The sequence below is a fragment of the Macadamia integrifolia genome, chromosome 8, assembly GCF_013358625.1.
Source record: "Macadamia integrifolia cultivar HAES 741 chromosome 8, SCU_Mint_v3, whole genome shotgun sequence".
NCBI classification, from domain to species: domain Eukaryota; kingdom Viridiplantae; phylum Streptophyta; class Magnoliopsida; order Proteales; family Proteaceae; genus Macadamia; species Macadamia integrifolia.
In genome coordinates, this window is record NC_056564.1 from 13,624,751 (window position 1) to 13,646,301 (window position 21,551).

General features: G+C 37.9%; 2 protein-coding genes across 5 annotated transcripts; both read left to right on the forward strand.

The window, feature by feature from the left end:
• The first annotated feature begins 153 nt into the window (after positions 1-153).
• Positions 154-11,806, forward strand: LOC122086664 (protein IQ-DOMAIN 5-like). 4 transcript variants are annotated; one of them, XM_042655628.1, is made up of 8 exons: positions 154-616; positions 2,633-2,750; positions 5,763-5,987; positions 6,705-6,932; positions 8,727-8,843; positions 9,718-10,195; positions 10,911-11,044; positions 11,328-11,806. In XM_042655628.1, the coding sequence occupies exons 2-8, from the start codon at positions 2,667-2,669 to the stop codon at positions 11,376-11,378; spliced, it is 1,317 nt and encodes a 438-aa protein (XP_042511562.1). In that variant the 5' UTR covers positions 154-616; positions 2,633-2,666; the 3' UTR covers positions 11,379-11,806. The 4 variants fall into 4 exon arrangements, with proteins under 4 accessions (XP_042511562.1, XP_042511564.1, XP_042511565.1 ...); XM_042655630.1 differs by having other exon boundaries at positions 155-616; positions 11,366-11,806; XM_042655631.1 differs by having other exon boundaries at positions 155-616; positions 11,399-11,806.
• A 3,473-nt stretch (positions 11,807-15,279) lies between these two features.
• On the forward strand, positions 15,280-18,101 carry LOC122086665 (glycosyltransferase BC10-like). The gene is made up of 2 exons (XM_042655632.1): positions 15,280-17,035; positions 17,683-18,101. Exon 1 carries the CDS (start codon positions 15,935-15,937, stop codon positions 17,018-17,020), a length of 1,086 nt encoding a protein of 361 aa, XP_042511566.1. The 5' UTR covers positions 15,280-15,934; the 3' UTR covers positions 17,021-17,035; positions 17,683-18,101.
• Positions 18,102-21,551: the final 3,450 nt, after the last annotated feature.

Genomic DNA, 21,551 nt, shown 5'->3' on the forward strand with positions numbered 1-21,551 from the left:
GCTTATTCTTTAATCTATTCAACTTTTCAGTCAAATTCCCTCCAATTTGTATCTATATGGGTAAGAATGCTAACATACGCCGAGTTCAGAGATAAAAATGGTTAATACCCACAAGGGCGACACCATGACGCTAACAAGATCCGGTAGCCGACGTGCGTGCGCACCCTGACTCACACCACTTCCCAGTCCCCACTAGTCCTAAATTTAGAAACGATCTTACGATCGTGTCCAGCTTACAAGCTTTGTTCCCCCGGCGTACTATAGTTATCGTGGCATGTATCGACGCCGCTTTGTTTCCGATTCAGGAGAGATGAGACAAGAGAATGAGACACTAGAAGAAGGTACTGAATGAGTGAATAGAGGAGGGAAAAAGTGTGAATTGCGTTGGAATCGTATGGTCGACGAAGAACAACTCGGATCTTCAGAGCTGATTTTGAACAGTAAAAAGATCGATTAAGAGGGAAACTGAATTGGACTGATTTGATTTATAGATCGATTTTTAAAAGGATTAATTTATTTCTCTGATTTTTCTTCTATTTTGATTCGGCCCTGTATCTCTCTCAACTGCGCTTCAGCTTCTGTTTGTATTATCCAGTGGCGTTTCTATGGAATTCAGGTGAGATATGAGTTTCAGAATTCTACTATTTTTTTCTTTTTCTTTTCCTTCAACGAACAGAGTCGGTGATCATCTCTTTCTGCTTCACGGCAACTAAGTTCATTGTGTTTACACTGTTTGTTGAGCTCATTATCTGCAGATCTGCTAAGTATCGACATTGAATTGTGTGTTTTCGTCTACACTTTCGTTTGTTAGTTTGGTTCCTGGATTTTATAAGGCTGTGCTTAATTAAGATTCCACCAGTAGAGCTTCCCATTTCTTTTTATTTTTATTTTTATAAATAATAATTATTTGTGTTATATTTTTGTATGGATGACTTGTTTGGGGATAAGGTTTGGGCAATGTCATCTTGGGGCTTGCAGGTGAGGTTGGGATTTTTCGTGGCCTATTGGAGAATTCGTTTGAGTTTTTGACTGGGGTTTTGAAGGACAAAGTATTTGCTACGTTAAATTTGGCTATAGATGCGAAATGGTAAAAAATGAACGAATATTTAGATAGAGGAAGTGCATTGCATATTCTTCTTTTGTTCCATGAGGTGACAATTTTGTATCTGATTGTGCACTGCATCTGTTCCTCTGTTGTGCTAGATTTTGAATGCTATGGGAGTTTCTGTTACGTCAATTTAGATTCTGTTCTATCCTCTCCTCATTGTCAGCTAAAAGGAACCCACATTTTGATAATGTTACTGATGGGGACCTGTGTTCAGGTACTTTGGGTTTTGATATGAAATTAGTGAACCACAGGAAAGGAAAAGACGTGGGAACAAGAAGGATGCATCTTGGGGGAGATGATGTCTGCTTCCTTTAACAAGGAAAAGTTCTGGTCCCCAGAATATTAAATTTTCATATTTTTTGCATTTTTTTGTTTTGTTTGGGGGAGGGGGGGGGATGTTCCAAACTATGGATGATGTCAGTCCTGTTCCTCATGGGTTTTAACTATGAAAAAAAAAAAATTGTTTGTGGAAAGTTATAGTGCCTGGAATTGCAATTCAAATTAAATAAAAAAAAAATGGAATTGCAATTGAGTTCGTTTTGATAGTTTTACTAATCCAAATTTCATGCGTTGCATGATTAGGGAGAGGCTCTTTCCTTGTATGTGCCATATTTCTGTTTGATCGAACGATAGATCCTCAAGGACATTTTTCTGTATTTATATTTGTATTGAAATTTTAATCATCATAGAGATTACAAACGAAACAGCAATACCACTTACAATTGAATATTCTATTATAAATCATTCCATTACATTGCTTTGAATTGATTGACTATATAAATATTTCTCCCATACACATCATCTAAAACTGTTGTATGCATCGATGACTTCAATAAGAAAGTGAAGGCTACATTAATGATGAATACGAACATGCATTGGTTCCATTGATTTAGTTATATTTAATAGGAGAGAAAGAGAACATATAATTTAATGAAGTGCCAACAGTTTATGTTTATTTGGGCTTGTGTGGTGTATACATGTACGAACATGTATACATACAGAAGTAAATGTTCGTTGTTACTGATAATATAAGAACTTCCCATTGAAAAAAATTATTAAGATTTGTTGATTAGTAGTTATAGACCATGAACCAACTTGGTATGTGAAAGATATTACTGGTTATAAGAAATTTCTTGTTTATAAAATAGTGATCATATGGGGAAACTTATAATTTTATATCTGTAGGCATATAAATGGGTAATAAAAAGATATATACTATCCAAAAGAGCAAGGATTATATGATTATGATCATCTGTTTATTATTATTGTTATTATTATTATTATTTTGTGTGTGCTGGAGCTAATCCTAGTGAAGACCCACTGAATTTTATTTTCCTAAAATGCCAAAGTGCAGACCATGTATGCTCTTCATGAAGAAATTTCTGCTATACTTTCTGAAGTAGATATTGTATGTCTTTTTTTAATATTTATTTAGCATGTATAATTGAGGACCTATTTTCCAGAAATTTGGGAGTTCATCAAGAACTGCTGAACAAGAGCTGATTTCGCAGTGGCCTTTTGCAGGTTTTGATCTGCCAGAGATAGAAGGATTGTCATCATGGGTGGCTCTGGGAAGTGGCTGAAAACATTGATTGGTTTAAGGAAGTCAGAAAAGTCACAATCTTCAGATAAGGATGAGAATGTCAGTTATATTGTCTTCTGTTACAAAATTTTTTTTGTTAGTTATTGTCATCCAATGTACCATTCAGAAATCCTGGAAGGCATGCTGTTTTCTTCATAGTTTTGAGTTTGTATAAATTAGAAACTTATCATTTTTGGCAACATGGAGATCATCCGTTATTGCTTTTTCCCAGTCTAAAATTTTGAGCTTGTCCTATGTATATATTAAAAAAAAAAAAAACAAAGGTAGTCGTCAAACTCGTCATTGAATTTGTTCCACCACTCTGTGTTCTTGCTAACATGTAATGTTCCTATGCTAGCTGTTTTTACTCGAGTCTTGATTTTTGTTATTTACTTGATCAGCATGGTGGATTTCATGTAGGTTGTCTGCCAGCTTGATTGAACCTTATTTGACTTGCAAGTTGATTTGGGTTGACTTGAGTAATGTGCCATGTTTATTTGCTTCAGAGCTAAAAATTTCCTTATTGATATATGAGTGACACTAATTGGGTTTTTAGCACGTGTGGGTTTAGGATTAAGAAATCTTCTTGTGAACCAGAATCGCAGGAAATTAGGAACCAAACCAGATTTGAATAGAAATCCAATAATAGAAATAAGGCAATTTGATGTGCCTATAATGTGGTCAAATGTACTATCCTCAGTTTGGAACAGTTCTGCAGAATTGATAGATCTGATGATCAGATTCTCCAGAATGTAATAATCCTACTGGGAGTAAGAAACTTGGAAATCTGCAGAATTCGAGGGACAGGTCTATGAGGTTTCAGATAAGATTGTGGAGAATGAAATAACAAGCAAGCAGAGACCAGAAACGGAGAAAATAACCAATTTCAGAAATCAGAACTGAAGAGTTTCGTGCAATTAGGATTCTGAAATCGATAAGGATAGGATTTTTAGAACAGTTTCTGAAATCAGACGTTAAACTAACAAACAGAATTGCAACTGAAGATAAAGAACAGAAGAATAGTTGTAGGGTGTTAACTAATCAAGAAACAGAACTATGGAAGGAAAAGCATACGCAGGATAGGAGGGAGATCTGACTTGTTGTGATCAATGGAAGAAAAAAGAAGAATTATAATACTAGAAGATATGAACCAAGCTTCCCACCTGGCGTCGACTGGAATCCCACCAGTGTACCTTGGCATCCCACCAAGAGGTTTACTGCGTCTCACAGCAAAGGGGCTCTGAATCTCACAGAACATTGAAGGCAAAAGACGGTTCCATTCATCAAATTTGTGTACATGGCTGAAGCCCCTTACGGTTAACCTTATGTAAAAGGCTCAAAACTGACTAAAATTCTGCATATAATAAAGGAATGCAGTTTAACAAAAAAAGGCTGGACTCATGGAGTCCCTTGATGGACAAATATTCTTATCCGCCGATCTATTCAACACTGGAATCCGACCTGCTATTGTTGTTGTTGTCCAACTTAACAATGGATATCTAGGTATTGGATTTTTCAGGGCAATCGGACTGAGGTTAGCAATACTTGAACCACCAGTCGAGGCGTCCATTGGTCCACTGACCTCCGACATTATGTGAGACCACACTCGGGAAGCTGGTTGGATACCCAAACTAGATAGGGAGTATACACTCTACCCAGACAATACTTCCCAACACTAACAAAAATTTCAGCCATAAAAAAAGTCACAAAACATTATAGAACTTCAATCCAATGGACCAATGCACATTTCAAGGTCTGGGTCCATTCTGTCACGACTCACAAACTCTAATGTGACAATGGTTTACCTCAAATATAGCCTTCAGGGAGAGAACAGCCAGCAAACCAGAAGGTGGCGGTATGGGATGTAGAAAATCAAGTTGTGAACTCACGTAGCACCACCTTCGCAGCAGGGGCCTAGGGGACTTTAAAGAAAGCCCTAGGGTGATTCTAATGGGCTAGGTCCTACCTCCAACATATGTTTGATGAGAGAGAAAGAAGGTCTGAACCAAAAAAGTTGGTGGTACCCACTGTTTTTTCTTCTTGTTCTTCAATCTGTCTTCTTAGCTTCAATCTTCACCATTAAGTCTTCTAGTTGATGAGAGAACATCTCAAACCACTCTTCTTACATGATGCAGCCTCTGTTAGAGTCCTTTATTGTTCTGAGGTTCCAATCCAAGAGGCACTATGGATATAGGAGATGCTAATTGACTCTCAAACCAGCTCTAATACCAAGTTCAAAGTAATGGAGGAAAATAAAAAAAGAGAAAAGAGGATGGGAGAAAGATATGCAAGAAAACATTTGGGGAGAGAATCTCTATGTTTACTAGCTTGTGAAATAACATTTTATATTATATGAATACCCCCAACACTGACATTAGAATACCTAGGGAGGTAAAATCCGAGTTTATTTAACAGAGTACCCATAATACAATTACTACATGAACTACACTACAAGCTATTTGCTGCTGGAGAAGACATTCAGGTAGGTTGCTGAGGCCTAATCAGTTTATGGGTTGGGCTCAGATTTATTTGTTAGACCTTGGTTGGCTTGGGTTAGCCATTAATAGCTGCTATCTGTGCTTTTTCCTTCTATTTTCTTAATTTTATCATTGAATTTTTCCACATCATCTCATAACTCAACAAATCCAGTTTATAGTACTTGGGTTAGCCCGGATCCGTACCAAGCCAGACTAATTGCATCTTATATGCTGCTGCCCACTTTCATGAATTTGTATTGACATTTTGAAGCAGCTGTTGTTTGGATATTTTAATTTGTTGCTTAGTATATCTGTTGTGTTTGATAAATCAGTTGGCAAAGAAAATTTTGAGGCATTTATTTTGCCGAGTATGGAGAATTCATGCATTGTAAATTGACAATTTGGTCTTGATACTTTAAGCAAACTAGTGGTCTGTAAAATTTCCTTCCTTCATTTTTACATCCCATGAAGGACTTGATCTGTAGGCTCAAATACTATATAATGGAATCTTGTCTTATTAGCAACACGATGAACTTTCTTTGTCACACTTTCTTGTATTTTTTATGGCATTTATCTTACTTTTTGAATGATGTAGAGGTCAGCACCCGCTAATCGGTTTTGGAACCGGAGAAGGCATTCTGTAGATGAGTTTGTTCACGACTCAGATCCGTTAACAGGGGATGCAAAGGTTCAATCAAGTTCAGATGCTTCCAGCTCCCCTGCTACCTTACTACAAGTACAGCCTGCTGCTCAAGTTGAAAAGAATGTCAAAGAAGAATGGGCTGCTACCCGCATTCAAACAGCATTTAGAGGATTTCTGGTATTAAAATATCTGTTTTCAACTCATATAGCTGTAACTGGTAATATCTGAAGAATTTATATTCATTGGCACCTCATACTGTTATTTGGAAAGCCTCAGCAATTGTAATGGGGGATTTCAACCTGGCCTGAGATGCATGTCGATTTCCACCAAATCCAGATTGCATTAATATCTGAACTGTTCATTATTGATCTTCATTAAATTCCTTTTTTAGATTTCCTCTTTGTGTTTATATTGTAACAGTGATCCTGAATGAGATATTATCAATCAAAGAAAAACACTGAATGTGGTCATTTACAACTTATATATATATATGGTTGGAAACCATTCTTAATATTAATCTCTCTCTTTGTAGAATCCTTGGGAGAAGCATGTGTCACATTTAGTTTATTGAGAGTCAGATTTATGCTCGCTGACAACATCCTGTTTTAGTTTCCTTATCTCTTGATACATTTAAGTTCTGTTTAGGGACCAACTTCTTTACCCATGACCTTGCTGCAAGTTGTCATTTAGCTTCTTTTTCTCCCTCCCTTTTTAATTTCTATCGTCTTCATGCTTCAACCATTAGATAGGGGGCCTAATCAAGAAGCTTCATTAGTAGACACCTCAACTTACCATAGTAGTTCATAAAGTATTTGTTTCTTCTTTAGTTTTGGATTAACTGTTTGTCTTAATGGTCTTGAAATATGAATGCAATGTTTGGTTGATATTTTCCAGGCTAGACGAGCACTTAGGGCTTTGAAAGGGTTGGTGAGACTTCAGGCCCTTGTTAGGGGACATGCTGTGAGAAAACAAGCTGCGATAACTCTTCGTTGCATGCAAGCTTTGGTGAGAGTTCAGGCTCGTGTTCGAGCACGCCGTGTTCGCATGGCATTGGAAAGTCAGATGGCAGAGCAAAAACTTCAGCAACAGCTTGTACATGAGGCTCACGTTCGAGAAATTGAGGTAAGGTTTATCAATACACTCTTAAATTGAGAATGAAAATATTTCTGTCTTGTTGTTTTTCTGCGTAGCTTAAGATGATCCTGCATTTTGAGTATGTTGGAATTGAATTTTTGTTTGAATCTTCATTGGATTCTTGTATGCTAAAGAACTAAAAGCTGCCTTGTTATGTGTTAAAATCTGTAATTTTGGTATAATTTCAGAGACAATCATGCATATTTCTCAATCACGTGCATCTGTGTTTGTTGTTCAGTATGTCTCAAAGCATGAGTGAGTTCCCAATATAATTAGAGTAAGAGTTTCAATCTTTGTTCCTTAAGGCTCCTATTTATTTTCAGGATTTTTATTATAAATAAAAAAATTTAGCTTCTTTTTGGAGTACAAACAAAAAAATCATTAATATTCAATAACTGCCGAAGGCATAAATCTATGCATTTCCAAAATACTAACGGATGGATCCATACTTGAAGAACATGAGCTGTTATGTAAAATTTTATGTAAGAGGCAGAGGTTAACTAAAGGCCTCATTGGAGGTTGCTTCTTAGTCTTGATGCAAAGGGTGAGAGTGGGGCTTGAAATAGGGAATGCAATCTAGAGTCAATTCCTAAGGTTTGTGGAATTTCTATTATGGTGATAGAATGTCTTGGTGGCAATAGGACTATTAAAATATTTTTGGATATTGAATATCTTTTTTTATTTTTGAATTTCCTTTTCAATTGTTATTTTTAATTTTACAAAAAATTATTTTGGTTGAGAGGGTAAAAGATAGTGTCCTTGTAAGGGCTTTTTGTTTTTTATTTTTCTGTTTTTTGTTTGTTATTATTATTTTCTTTCCTTTTCCTTGTCTAATATCAATAGAAATAGCTTTGAGTCATTTTCCATTTATTATCTGATTCCACCAATTACATTTGAATCCACTTAAAGGATTCTAGGTATAAGGCAAAGAGCACGCTAGTTCAGCTTGTGTAACAAAGGGTGATTTTTTCCCCCTAGCTTCGTGCAGTTAATTCAAGAAACGATTTATTTCACTTTGAGTAGGTCAGTTTTGATAATGGCTTGGTCAAAAGAAAGTCAAGTGGAAATGACTGGATCAAGCTTCGACTTTAGTCCAGAAATCTGATTAAACAAAACTGTGTTCACCCACTTCTTTTTGTTTCGTTTACTTTTTTTTTTCTTCCGTTTCCCTCTACCAGATTTGGCATGCTTCGAAGAAAGAAGCTGAGTATTCTCTATTTCTGTCACTAGGGATGGAGTGGGGTTCCATAGGAATAGAACCATAGACATCATCTTCCGGTCAAGTTTCTCAGAATGAATCAATTATCACACACCTATGAATCGATCAGGTAGAAGGTACAAATCTCTCTCTCCACCTATTCATAGCGAAACATATAAAGTAAAAATTTATGAGCAAGTGGAGGAGGGGGGAAGTGAAGGACAACGAAAGTGACAATTGGAGTGGACCAAATTGTACTAATATCATTATTGACTGATGCATCTGAGAATTTGCTTTTCCCGACAAAATATGTTGGACTTTATGATTTTAGCTAAAAGTAGCTGTATAAGTTGATTATGAGACAATGTCTTTATGTAATAACTGCCCTTTCTTTTCTAAAGATTTGATGAAACCATATCATTTCATTTTTTAATTTCGTAGGATTTATTTATAGGAAAAATATGGTCTCACTATATGAATTTTTAAGACACCTTTCCTAGTCTCACATTCTGATTTGATTTCAAATGCTGAATACATTGTTGGTGCATTAAGTGATTGTTACTCATTTGTTTGATCACATGCTGCAGGAAGGGTGGTGTGACAGTGTTGGCTCTGTGGAAGAGGTTCAGGCCAAGTTATTAAAGAGGCAAGAGGCAGCAGCCAAGCGTGAGAGAGCCATGGCATATGCTCTGGCTCATCAGGTAAAATTTGATAGAAGCTTGTTTGGGACATAAAAAGCATCCAGTTATCATATTTAATGGATCTTAGAAATAATTTAATTTACTGAAGTCATTAAAAAAAAAATATTAATACTACAGTAGGGCCCCCACATAATTGATATTTTATGAATAAATACTCTTACAATTACTTATATTTTGAGGAACCAAGTTGAGTGACTTATAATTTTCATTCTGACAAATATGTTGATGGTTTGGGGTTCTTTCAGATCACTGAAATCTTGTTTGTACTCTCTTTCTTTAATAAATATAAAAAACTTTATGTTATGTATGTGTATACTTTTGCATGCATATACAATTCCAAGCATCTATAGTGAGAAACATTACAGGGTCAACTATTTCCTAGCAATGTGATGGAATTTCCGTTTCACGTAATAATATTCAATGTAAGAGGTTCCATTGTTTTCTTAGTCAGTAAGGCATGATAATTATGATTTCAATAGGCTTGCATTAATCTAAGATGGATAAATGTGAGAACTGCGGAATCATTATTAGAACAATATTTTTTTGGGGAAAAGACAATCATTATGCACTATGACATTTAAAATGACATTTAGAAACTCCCTCCTTCCTTATGCAATCTCCTTTGCTTGATTCCTGTTAATAGTTTTAGAAAATTTACTGAGCCTACATTATTTACTTTTGTGAGTTTTGAGGGATCCATTTCTGATCCTGTAGCTCCCTTATGTTCTGCCTTGAGTGTGTCAACATTCTTGATTTACTTTTGTGAGTTTTGAACCTGTAGCTCCCTTATATTCTGCCTTGAGTGTCTCTGACATTCTGTTCTTCATGCTTCTTGTTGATGTTTCAGTGATATAGTGAATCTCTCTTCTTGCAGTGGCAGGCAGGATCGAGGCAACAGGCAGCCCCTGCAGGTTTTCGACCAGATAAAAGCAACTGGGGTTGGAACTGGTTGGAGAGATGGATGGCCGTTCGTCCATGGGAGAATCGGTTTCTTGATATCAATCTCAAAGATGGAGTAATGATCCATGGGAATGGGTCAGCAGAGGGGGAAACTGGCATGAAGACCCAATTCAGATCTGCCGTCAAGAAGCCTATTTCATCAAATTCTCCCTCAAATCAGAAAACCACATCTCATTCTGATGGTAGTGGTTCTTCATCGAGCAAGTCAGCTAATGTGCTAGCAACGTCCAACACAGTATCAGGGAAGCCAAGACCGAAGCCGTCTGAAGATCCAGTTGAAGAAGCCAACTCAAGGCCTTCCATCATTGGGTCCCGATCATACAGCAATCCTAAAGAGAGACCTTCACAACCAGATGCGCTGGAAAAGAAGCGGTTGTCCCTACCAAACAGTGGTGAGTTTTTTCGATCTACTGGCATAATATATCTATGGCCTTGTTCAAACTTTGCTCAACCCACGTTGAAAGCAATGCTGCAGATTAATGCAATAAGTGGTGGTTGTGAGCTTTTCCAGTTCTAGTTCTTGCTGAATTATCCTGGTCCAGTTTTATTATGCGCATGTAATATTAACGCAAAAAGCATGGGTTGGATCTAGTTGCCATTTTTGGGTGGTAAAGTCTTGTATATTTAAAAACTACTTGCATAAACAAGCTAGATGCCATTGTTTCTAGTAGTATGCAAAGTTGCATGTACCAATTTTCAGATGATTTCAATAGCAAGCTCGCTTTTTGCGTCACCATCAACCATATCTAGATGGAGCACAATCTTCGAAGATGGACTACCAACTCCCGATCTTGATTAAGATTTTGAAGGCCATCTTTTTTGATGTCAGCTCCAAACTTGCTATGCTCCCCCATTCTCATGTTAGGGATTCCCCAAGAAACAGACTCATTGTTGTCTCCTGGGGTCTGCCCATGTCCCTCCTTCAGCCCTCTCCCTGAAAGTCCTGTTGTTTGTGCTGTCTGGTTGGTTTGTTCCCTTCTTGCCCTTGTGGCCAATGCACAATGTATATTCTCCTCTTTTCCATAAATGAAGTTTTTATTCATCCAAAAGCAAATCCTTTGATTCCTGCATTGTTTGCTTGCCTTATTTAATGTTGGTCACAAACAGGTATTGGAGGACAAACAGCCAGACGCCCCAGTAGGAACACTGCCAATAGGACACCAAGTGCACAGAAGCCCATTAAGGATAGAAACAAAATTGATGGAACGCGTGATTCCAGCCAAACAAATGGTGTTCAGCAGGTAATTGAGCTCCAGACTTGAGGATCAATTTGAAGATGATGTAATCTTAGCTCAAGTGGCCAACAGGATGCTTGAATCCTGCTGTCTCGATCTGTATATATAGATTCCCTTTTAGCTTTGAGGTACAATCATATTGCTTTTATTCCTTTCTTAAATTGGCAGTTTCACGGTGGCACGATTTTGGGTGACAGGTTCCATTGTCACCCACAATAATATAAGGAGAGTTTATTTTGACTGTTGTAATTATCCATCATATTATGTGAATGTATTCTATTTCTTGCAGTTGATCATTATTCTGAGATCATATGCTGTTTATCTTAGATTGGAAGATTGACTTAGCAAGAAATTGTCCAGGAGTAAGAAATTAAGAACAATTCGCGAACGAGCGAGCATTTTAAGCCTCTGGAAGGGTGAAATCGAGAATTACTGTGTAGTCTCTTGCTTGCCACAGGCTAATGATACCAAGTAGATGCCACCTCTAACCAAGGCCTATCAACAATGCTTGCTTTGCTTGTTACATCAATTGATACTCATTAGTGTTGAAAATCCTCCAGGGTGAATTATATGCTTATGAATCTGTTCTTTTACTTCTTTTGGGATAGAATACATAAAGTTTGGTCACATTTAATTTTGTGTGAATTTAATTTCAAGTAGAAGGGAAGCATGTGATCTACTAATGAGATATTCATCTGTGCCATCTTATCTCTTCACATGGAACAAAGTGTAGCAACCCCATTATATGTGATGTTGGCTTTTGTCTTCCTCTGGTTTATGATGTGATTTACACACACCTAAGCAAGTGGAGGGAGGAATAAAAATGAAATTGATATCCTTTCCTCCCAAGCTAAAATTGATACAACCCATGTGAACTGGACTCCCTAATATATAGATGCATCAATCGACTCAATCATCAATGAAGATGTGAAATGATATTAGGGTTCCCACTTCCCACCCCACCATGCTAGTTGCTAAGTTCTGAAAGGAATCATCCTTTAGCTTAAAAATTGACTAACATAGGCTGCAAGTGGGTTTGATTCTTTGATTCCTCCAAAGTCCGAAACCCAAAAAGGAGCAATAAGACACATAAAACCTGGCCTTCTCCCCATTCAAAGACAAGTAGTCTAGGCGTCTAGGCAGCAAAAAAAGGATGGCCAACAACACTGGTGCACTGGTTAGTGAGAGTTAGGACGAAACATAAGTCATATCAGGTGGGCATAAGGTATTCCTCAGGAATTTATTAATTTGGACCAAAAGGAAAAGAAAATGAAGAAAAAGGGTGAGTCACTTCTAGAACAAAATTGTCGGTTTGGTAATTAGGATTGGGTTGGAAGAAGCCACAAAGGTTGGCGTAGGGTTGGTGTGTGTCACCCACCTCCTTCACTACACTAATTTATTCATGGGGTAGGTTCCCCACGAGTCCTGCGTGGGACAATCTCACTTCTCCTTTTGTTTTTAATGAAGCTTCCTTCACTAATTGAATACTGTTAGCCTGGGTGTACTGTACGCCATGGCACATTCTAAAAAGGACATCGTACAATAAGAAAAGGTTAACAAGAGTAAAGTATCTAGGACAAGGATCCAATGAGTTTTATTTATTTATATATTCTTCTGTTCTATTTGGGGTGCTATTATGCGCAGGATGCATGGACTGCATAAAGTAGGCAAAGAGAGGGTCCTGGTAGATGGATGGAGTGTGAAGGGGGGCAAAGGATCCATGTGATATTTGTTTCTGCCTAAAAGTGCAGTGAACTTTTTCATTGTTATTTCTTTGATTGTGAGAGGAGATAGGAGCTTATTAACAAACAAACAAACAAATCAAAAGATAAGGCTCTCTCTCTCTCTCTCTCTTACACACACACACATATGTGGATGAGATTTATGGGACCATGGTGTTCCTTTTTCATAGGTGTATTCTTGTGAACTACCTTGACTAATTGATTTGAATCTTTCTACAAAGATGACTTTAATAATGCTTCAGAAAAAAAAAAAAGGAAGTGTTGTATGATGCCTAAAACTTACTTTTTGATGATTCAATGAACTACTTTTACATGCATTAGGGAAGACAAAAATAGGAAAAACTGTTGCCCTTTAAGATAACACATTTTTTTTCAATTTAGATAAAATTTTATTATTTCACATGTGTACTCGAATAGCATGTGTGATCCAATTACAACTCTTGAAATTATAGATAATAAATCACTCATAAATTATTTTGAAGATCGTTTTATACTATTGACTTTAAGAGCTCTTGGGAGAAAAGATAGGTGCAATAAAAAAAAAGTTTATTCTAAATAAAGCTATAGATGTGTCACTCATATAGTCCTTTTTATAAAAGAGCGAAACCTATTATTCAACACAAAATCAATATGAGAGCAATAAGCAAAAATTAGTCCATTTCGCTTTAAGTATCTTTGGAGGTCCTTAGAATTTTCATGCTATTGCCTATTGTCACCCAACTGGCCACTGAATGAAGTATCAAACTTGGGTATGACTCTTTTTTTTGTTAGAGTTTGATTTTATATCTCGAAGGAGAGATTCTTTGACATGCAAATTCTCTATGTGGAAGGAGTTTTAAAGGTTAATGCCAGCACTTTGGTTCTTTAGTTTGGACACAAAAAAAAGCAACATCATTCTGCCCTATTAATGGTGCCATATATAGAAAGGGATCTGTCATTATGGTTTAGATGTGAGTGTCCAAAAAGCTATGAATTGGTAAATAATTATATTGAATTTGGTAGAGGTAGTAATCCAATTAATGAATTAATTTCATTTAAGGCTACTAATTCCCTTCACCACCTTCCTAAAAAAATAAAAAAGAACTCTATGACTTTAGGTTGAGCTTTTAATATCTATGCGGCATCATTGAAGCATCAAGATTGTGATGCGCATTTATCTCTACGTTATGATTTTTTTTTACTACAAGGGAAATGAAGTAAAGGAAAGTGAAAATTTTCTAATTTAAAAAAAAAAAAAAAAAACCCTTATAATCATTACCTGTGAAATAAAAATTACATATATAAAGTATAATTAGTAACTATGCTAAGGAAATTTAAGTAGGTTATACAATTATATAGTAGTAAATGATTAAACAAAATTTCTCCTTTTCCTTGTAAAATCAATTCCACTTCTTTTCCTTCCTTTTATATGCAAATAGATAGAGCTTGTAAATTATAAATATAAGCAATTCCTGGTTGTTGGGAACTTCACCATCCAAATTGATTCTTGAAAACTACAAACCTTACTGATGATTAGCTTCAATCAACTCTACCAATTACAATATTGTTAAACTTAAGATATTTACCTCAATCTAGGAAAGGAGGCACATAAATCTCAAACATGCACCCTCAAATAATTTGAATGTTTAATTCTACCCCTATTGATTCCTGAATTGCTTGTTAGGTCATAAGGATTAGGGTATTAATTTTGGTGCCACCAAGGGTTTTTCATAGTTTTGTCTTTGCAAAACATAGAGTTTATTAGCCTTTCAATTTGATTTCCATTGATAGTTACAAGCAACTACTAATCTTACCCACATTATTAATAAATTAAGAAACATGTGGAGCTTGGGCTATAATTTATTTTCATGCAAGCCTTTGCCAACACTACCCACATTATTAGTAAATTATTTTTCAAAGATAAAAGTGAAAATTAATAATCACTTTATTGATCTATGGATATGACGTAAAAAATTGAAAAGTCAATGAAACATTTTTATATGAATTTTTTTAAAACCAATGAGTCTATTGAAAAAAAAATTCTAAAATTCTAAAATTTGAGAAATCTTTGATACATCTTTTCGATTTAAATTTCTAAAATCTTCTAAACATATTATCGCTATCGATTGTACTTGCATGAAGCTTGATTGCATATAGACAATGTTACGAAGGTATGCACCCAATAGTCACAGATGAGGATTGCCTCTTTTTATAATTTGGGAATGTAGATTGAATCAGAGAATAGAGGGTTGACATTGGGAGTGTTCAAATTAAGAAACAACTTCTACTTGAAGCCCAAGACTTTGCATTGGTAGGAGTCTTGCACATTGATTGTCTTCTTATTTTTTTTAAGAGGAAGTGTGGGTCATGCATGTACGCGAAGACCAATGAGAGAACACTAACAAGCATCAACAGTGATGTATTTTTTGATTTCATTGGGAAAATACCACACTCCCTCAACAGAAACCATTTCTTTCCTTTAATTAGGTCAAAAGAGTCGGATGGGAATCGGTGTGACAGGACTCAGGAGGCCGATTCCATTCCCGATTTCGTGTTTAAATTTTTTTTGTCCAATTTCAAGTCACCAATTATGTACGAGCTAACGCTCTCACTGACGCCGTTAATCTCGACGGAAGGGAAAGGTGTCTTCCTGCCAGACATTTCATCCCCGCCTTCATCACAAACAATTAGCAGAAGCTCTCCCATCTCCATCTGCATCCCCCCATCTGTCTTACTGTTACTGTGTCTTTGATCTTTGATCTTTGATCTTCTCTAGTCACTCTGCTAATGACTGATCTTACCTTTCTTTACTTCTCTCACCCATTACGCACATCAAGAACTCAGAAAGACCACAACAGAAAATAACCCTAATTTTGGTTTGTTTGGTCAATTGGGTTGGAGTGGAAAGCTAATTTTTTTCATCTTCTAGATCTTTTGATGATGTCTGCAACAACCAGCATCAGAGAAACCCTTTATTTAACGGTTTGATCCATTCAAGCCCTAATCTTGTTCTCACTTCCACAGGAAGAGGGCTCACGAAAAAGCCCTCAATCGCCATTTTTCTGTTTGTCTTGTTCCTCTTGGTTTCTGATGAGAAAACCCTAAAAATTAGAGAAAATTGGCATTTGGGGGTTTGTTGGGTTCCATTGTGCCACATCCATCGTTCCTCTGAGCCATGTTTTCAACCCCATTTGTGCTCTCCTTCGCTCTCTTACTCTCTTTGCCTCTGTTATTTCTTCTCGCTCCTCGAATCCTTCCTCCTCGTCACGTTCCGATCTCCCTTCCTGACGAACTTGACGATCTAGCCCTCTTTCGCCGAGCGGCTCTTGCTTCCTCACATTCCTCTTCCGCTACCGCTGCTGTTTCACGCCTGGGCACAACTAATCCCCCGCCAAAGATCGCCTTTTTCTTCCTCACGAATTCTGACCTCACCTTCGCTCCTTTGTGGGAACGATTCTTCAAGGGCAATGAACATCTCTACAAAATCTACATCCATGCCGATCCATCAGCCAAAGTGAAGTCTCCCGGTGGGGTATTCGAAGGTCGATTTATCACTGCGAAGAAGACCCATCGCGCGTCTGCGACCCTAATCTCCGCCGCTCGGAGACTCTTGGCCACCGCACTCCTCGATGACCCTTCCAATACCTTCTTCGCTCTGCTCTCTCAACACTGTGTCCCACTCCATTCATTCCGTTTCGTCTACCATTCCCTCTTTGCTTCATCTCCCGCCGATTCATCGGATGAGTCTGATTCGTATTGGTCCCGATTCGGGCGAGTCAAGTACCGAAGCTTCATAGAGATACTGGACAAAGAGCCAACTCTTTGGGATAGGTACACAGCGAGAGGGAAGGGGGTGATGATGCCGGAGGTACCATTCGAAGATTTCCGAGTTGGGTCACAGTTCTTCGTATTGACGAGACGCCACGCGTTGCTGGTAATCAAGGATCGGAGGCTATGGAGGAAATTCAGGCTACCCTGTTTGAAGCTTGAGTCTTGCTACCCAGAAGAACATTACTTTCCCACTTTACTTTCCATGGAGGATCCCAAAGGTTGCACCCACTACAGTCTCACAAATGTGAATTGGACTGGAAGCATCAATGGTCATCCTCATACCTACCGGAGTGCCGAAGTGTCTCCGGAGCTAGTGTACAGGTTACGGTTTTCCAATTCAACTTACTCGTACCTGTTTGCCCGGAAATTCTCGGCGGATTGCTTGCAACCCTTGCTGGAGATCACAGATAGTGTAATTTTCCGGGATTAAAGTGGAACCCAACAGGTAATTATTACCTCTTCTCTTTCTATCTCATTGCCTTTCGTGTAGCCATTGTTGTTCTTGGTCTGCTAGAGATCTGGGTAGACGTCAGAAGTGATCAAAAAGTGCAGGAGATTTTCCCTGTTCCGCTGACTTGACTCGGGTGGGGGGAGTGGGTGGTGGGACTTTGAAGGCAAGACGAGTTGACCCGGTGTTTGGTTTGGGAATAGGTTGGAAAACAAAAATTAGTTGGTGACAGCCTTGAAATTCGGGTTTTGGGGAGTTGGGTTTTCCCCTAAACTTCCCTTTACCTGTCCTTCCGGTACATTCGAACAAAAAAGACCTGGGTTAGGTATCACTGGACGATTCCTGATGAGTTGAACCCGGTTTTTTTATATTAAGGAACACATATTTAGAAATGCATCTTAGATCTGTCGGTGTGTGTTTTGTCGGTGTCGGTGGAATGGTGGGAATAATGAGCAATTCCCGAGGTCTACTGCTCTCATCAGGGTTATAGGAATTAGTGTCGGTGGCCGATACGTATCAGTCGACACCCGATAGATGCCGGATTTGATCGGTTTTGTGACTTTTGTAAGGGGTGGTGGGGGTGGGGGTAATGGTAAAGGGTCTAACTCGGCCGAGTCACCTTATCTTAATATTTGTTTTGATAGGCAAAGAAAGCAGCAAGTCAGGGGCATCAAGTGGAGAGAGACTCAAATGAGGAAAGCAAAGCAAAGCAAAGATAAGAGATGAGAGGGAATAAGGTTTCGCGGGAGGCTTCAGAAGAAAAGATTGAAGCCAGAAAGAGAGAGAGTGTGTGTGTGACAGGAGCCCCAACTCAAAAGCCAAAAGAAGTTTTGGTTTTGTGTGAAGGTGGTGGTGGTGGTGGTGGGGGTAGTGATGGGTTGATTAATTGTGAAGTCAGGTGGGGACTGACTACCTATGGTTTGTATATATTTTGTAGTTTTATTATTTAAGTGTGAATTGAAATCATCATCCTACTCATATACCCCTTTTTTAAAGGTTGAAAACTTAAAAAAGAAAAAAGAGAAAAAAATAGACAAGGCACTATGGCCAAATATATGCCCAATGCTTTGCCCCTTTTCTTTTCTACAATTCCATCACTTTTTTTATTTTTTTTGGTGAAGCAATTCTATCATTTTTATCATTTTGGATTCCAAGCTCCCTCTCTCTCTTTCCCCCCTTCATATTTGCCTTTTTCCTAGAAAAGAAGTCATCCGTCCTAGTTGTATCTCTGTAGAGAGAGAGAGAGAGAGAGAGAGAGAGAGAGGGACTCGGGATTTAAGGATAGCGGAGAGAGTGAGGGTATGCTAAAGCCAGAGGGGGGGGGTGTTGGGATGAGAGTTGCAGACAGAAGGAATGAAAGCTGAAGAACAACTCGAAGTAGTGCATGGCATGCTACACTCGTGAAATGGATTAGCAGATGAACCTTCCAGTCTGGAGAAGGAAGGGAAGTTGGGGAATTGGATGGGATGAGATCATGCTAATTACCCTAATTTGAATCAGAGTTGGTAATCTTGGCTAGAATTCGTAGTAGTTGCTTATTTGTCTCAAGGGCAAGAGATTGCTACATGGAAGCATGTAAGGGTCAATGAAAGCATGTGTAAAGGCATCAAATAAGGATGAAATTATGTGATTTTATAGAGGTAAGAGTAGTGATTTTCACTCTGCTGTACTTAGGCCACGCAATCAGTAGCATTCTTTTCCCTAGTCTAAATTTCAGTTTTCAAAGAGCAGATTTGAGGTGGTTGTTTATGTTCTCTATACTTTATAGTATATCAATTCCGTTTTCCACTGTAAGATCTGGGGAAAAGGGTTGTTGAAAAGAAAAACTATGTCACACCCAAGAAAAAAAAAAAAAATTTGATGTGAATGTGGGAGGAATTAGAAAGGTTATAAGGTACAAAAATCCTGCAGGGAGGCAGTGAGTAATAGTTAACATTCAACGATTGGGGTGCATGTCAAAACCTTCTCAATTGTTGGATTTTCATTGCTACTCACCATAGAGGATTTGAATCTGATTATAAGTGGATTTGAGTCCCGTTATAAGTGGGTTTCAATCTTTTTCCAAATTCCGTTTTAGTTGGACCGGTCTATAAATTGAGAGGTTTGCGTTTAATTATAAAATTCCTATGGAATATACCGAATCCGTTTTAGGAAAGCCTATTCATGGGAACATGTTTTGCCACATGGCATCTTTTGTAGTCTCTCTCTAGAATGTTGGACCTTCTGGCTTATCAGCATAGGGCCCACTTCAGTGGTTGGCCCACCAGATGAGGCATTAGATATCCCCCACCAGCTTTATGAATTCTAAGTCCTTATACCTCAACCTCCCCTCCCCCACCCCACTCTGCTTTTTCCTGGTTTATTTTCTTGTTATAGTGTCTGTCTCATATTTTTCCTCGTTTGTTGAAGGAGTGGTTGAAAGTTGTTAGTAAATCCAACTCCATATCGGCAAAGGAGAAAAGAACTAAAATGGGCCGAGGCCCACTCCGGAAATTTCAATCATGAACCCAACTGGGCGTAGTGGGGCTACCCATGGATCTGATAATATCATCTAACAAAAAATCATGGTAGCTCCGTTTGGTTGTAATGGAAATTTAAAGGGAAATGAAGTGAAATTTTCATATTTTAAAAAGAAATGTTTATAATCATTATCCCATATATTTGTATACATTATTTAATTTTTTAACCATATTTAGTAATGATATATTTTGCATGTAATTTTTATTTTGCATATTATGGCTAAGGGATTTGAATGCAAAGTAAAGTGAAATTTTATAACCAAATATGGAATGATTTGAAATTAATGTTAAAGTCACATGGGTAATGATAACATATATTTCTTTTTTAAGTATGAAAATTTCACTTTCTTTCCCTTTAATTTCCCTTACAACCAAACATAGACGGTGGAAACTAAAAAGAGATTCTTAAAAAAAAAGTTGTGGCTGCTTTTTGGTCCACCTTACTGAGCTGAGCATATTGGTCCCATTGGTGGAGAGAAACAAGCTTCTTACCAACTTGCGAGTGACCTCCAAGAAAAGCTGTAAGCTTCTCTTCATCTGAGAAGTTGAAGATGAAGATACAATTATCTTAGAGGTAAATGGATATCATACCATGAATATCCCATTGTTTGGATAGGGATTGAGGAGGTCGGGGGACAGCTTCCAAGGAGATGTTCGACGAGCCAGTTTCTCCATTTGGAGATCTCAGCCTCTAGCAACTCAGAGGGGCAAATTTATGGATCGGGCTCCTCTATAGTGCACACTACAGTGTACTATAGATCCAAGAGCTGAGAGCCCTCAGACATGCAGGCCAAGATGCTCCCAGCCCTTGGATCTGCGCTACACACTAGTCGCACGACATAGGATCCTTATCCTTTTTTTTTTTGTGAATAAATAATTCATTATCAAAAGGAGAAGAATATACAAGGGAAGGGGGGGGGGGAGGCATAAGCCAACAAAGGACAGAAGCCACTAACTACTAAACATGATACAAAAAGGGGGGGAGGGAATTTAAATGCCATCAAGAGGGCTGGATGAAGTCAACCTGAAGGTTCCAAGAGGCTATAACGAGGGAATTCCAGGGGGAGATGGTAACAGGACAATGATGAAGGGATTGGGCTTTTGAGGAAACATCAAAGTAGATAGTTTTCTAAATTTTATCCGGAGATCTAAATTTGGGGGTCCATCTATTGATGTTTCTCTCCATCCTAAGATGATTAATAATAGCACAAAAAACCAATTTCCTAATAGTATCACAAATGGAAGAACCAGAAGGTCATATCAATCCATATCCATTCTCTGTTGAGAGGGAGAATGGATCTCCATGCCGACTAGTATTTGGAAAGCACAATTTTCCAGATGTGGGTGGAGAAGGGGCATGAGAAGAATAGATAGGGGATATCCTCAATACCATTGGGACAAAGGCAACAAGAGGGGTTGGTTGGGATGTTGCGGTGAATGAGAAAGGAGTGGGTAGGGAGACAATTGGTTAAGCAACATAAAGAGTAAAGCTATGGTGGAGAATGTGATCTTTAAACTAGACCACCTTATGTCAGAGAACAACCGGAGACGGGATGCGAATGAAGGACCAAGTAGAGGTAGAGGAGAAGGTGCCATTGAAGGAGGGGGAGCGACCTTAAACCAGACCAACTTATCCCAAATTTATTAATGTTTGCAGTGCACACTTCCACATTCATATCAGTATGGATCCCAAATGAGTATATTTGAAGAGACATCCATCAAATAAATATAGAAATAAATTTGAAGAGACAGATCCTTGTATCAAATGATGGACGTATCTGGTTCTATATCCATCAGAAATGAATGAATTGGATCTTGATAATCTTGATCCTGATTGGATCTTGATAATCTTGATCCTGATACAATCCTTTAAGCCCTAGCTTACACTAGTCCATCTGGCAGTCTAGTCATGATAATGTCATCAGATGATAGGGGCACAATTCTGACAAAAAATCATGGGGAAAGAGATTCTCATTAAAAATACCACTCCACAA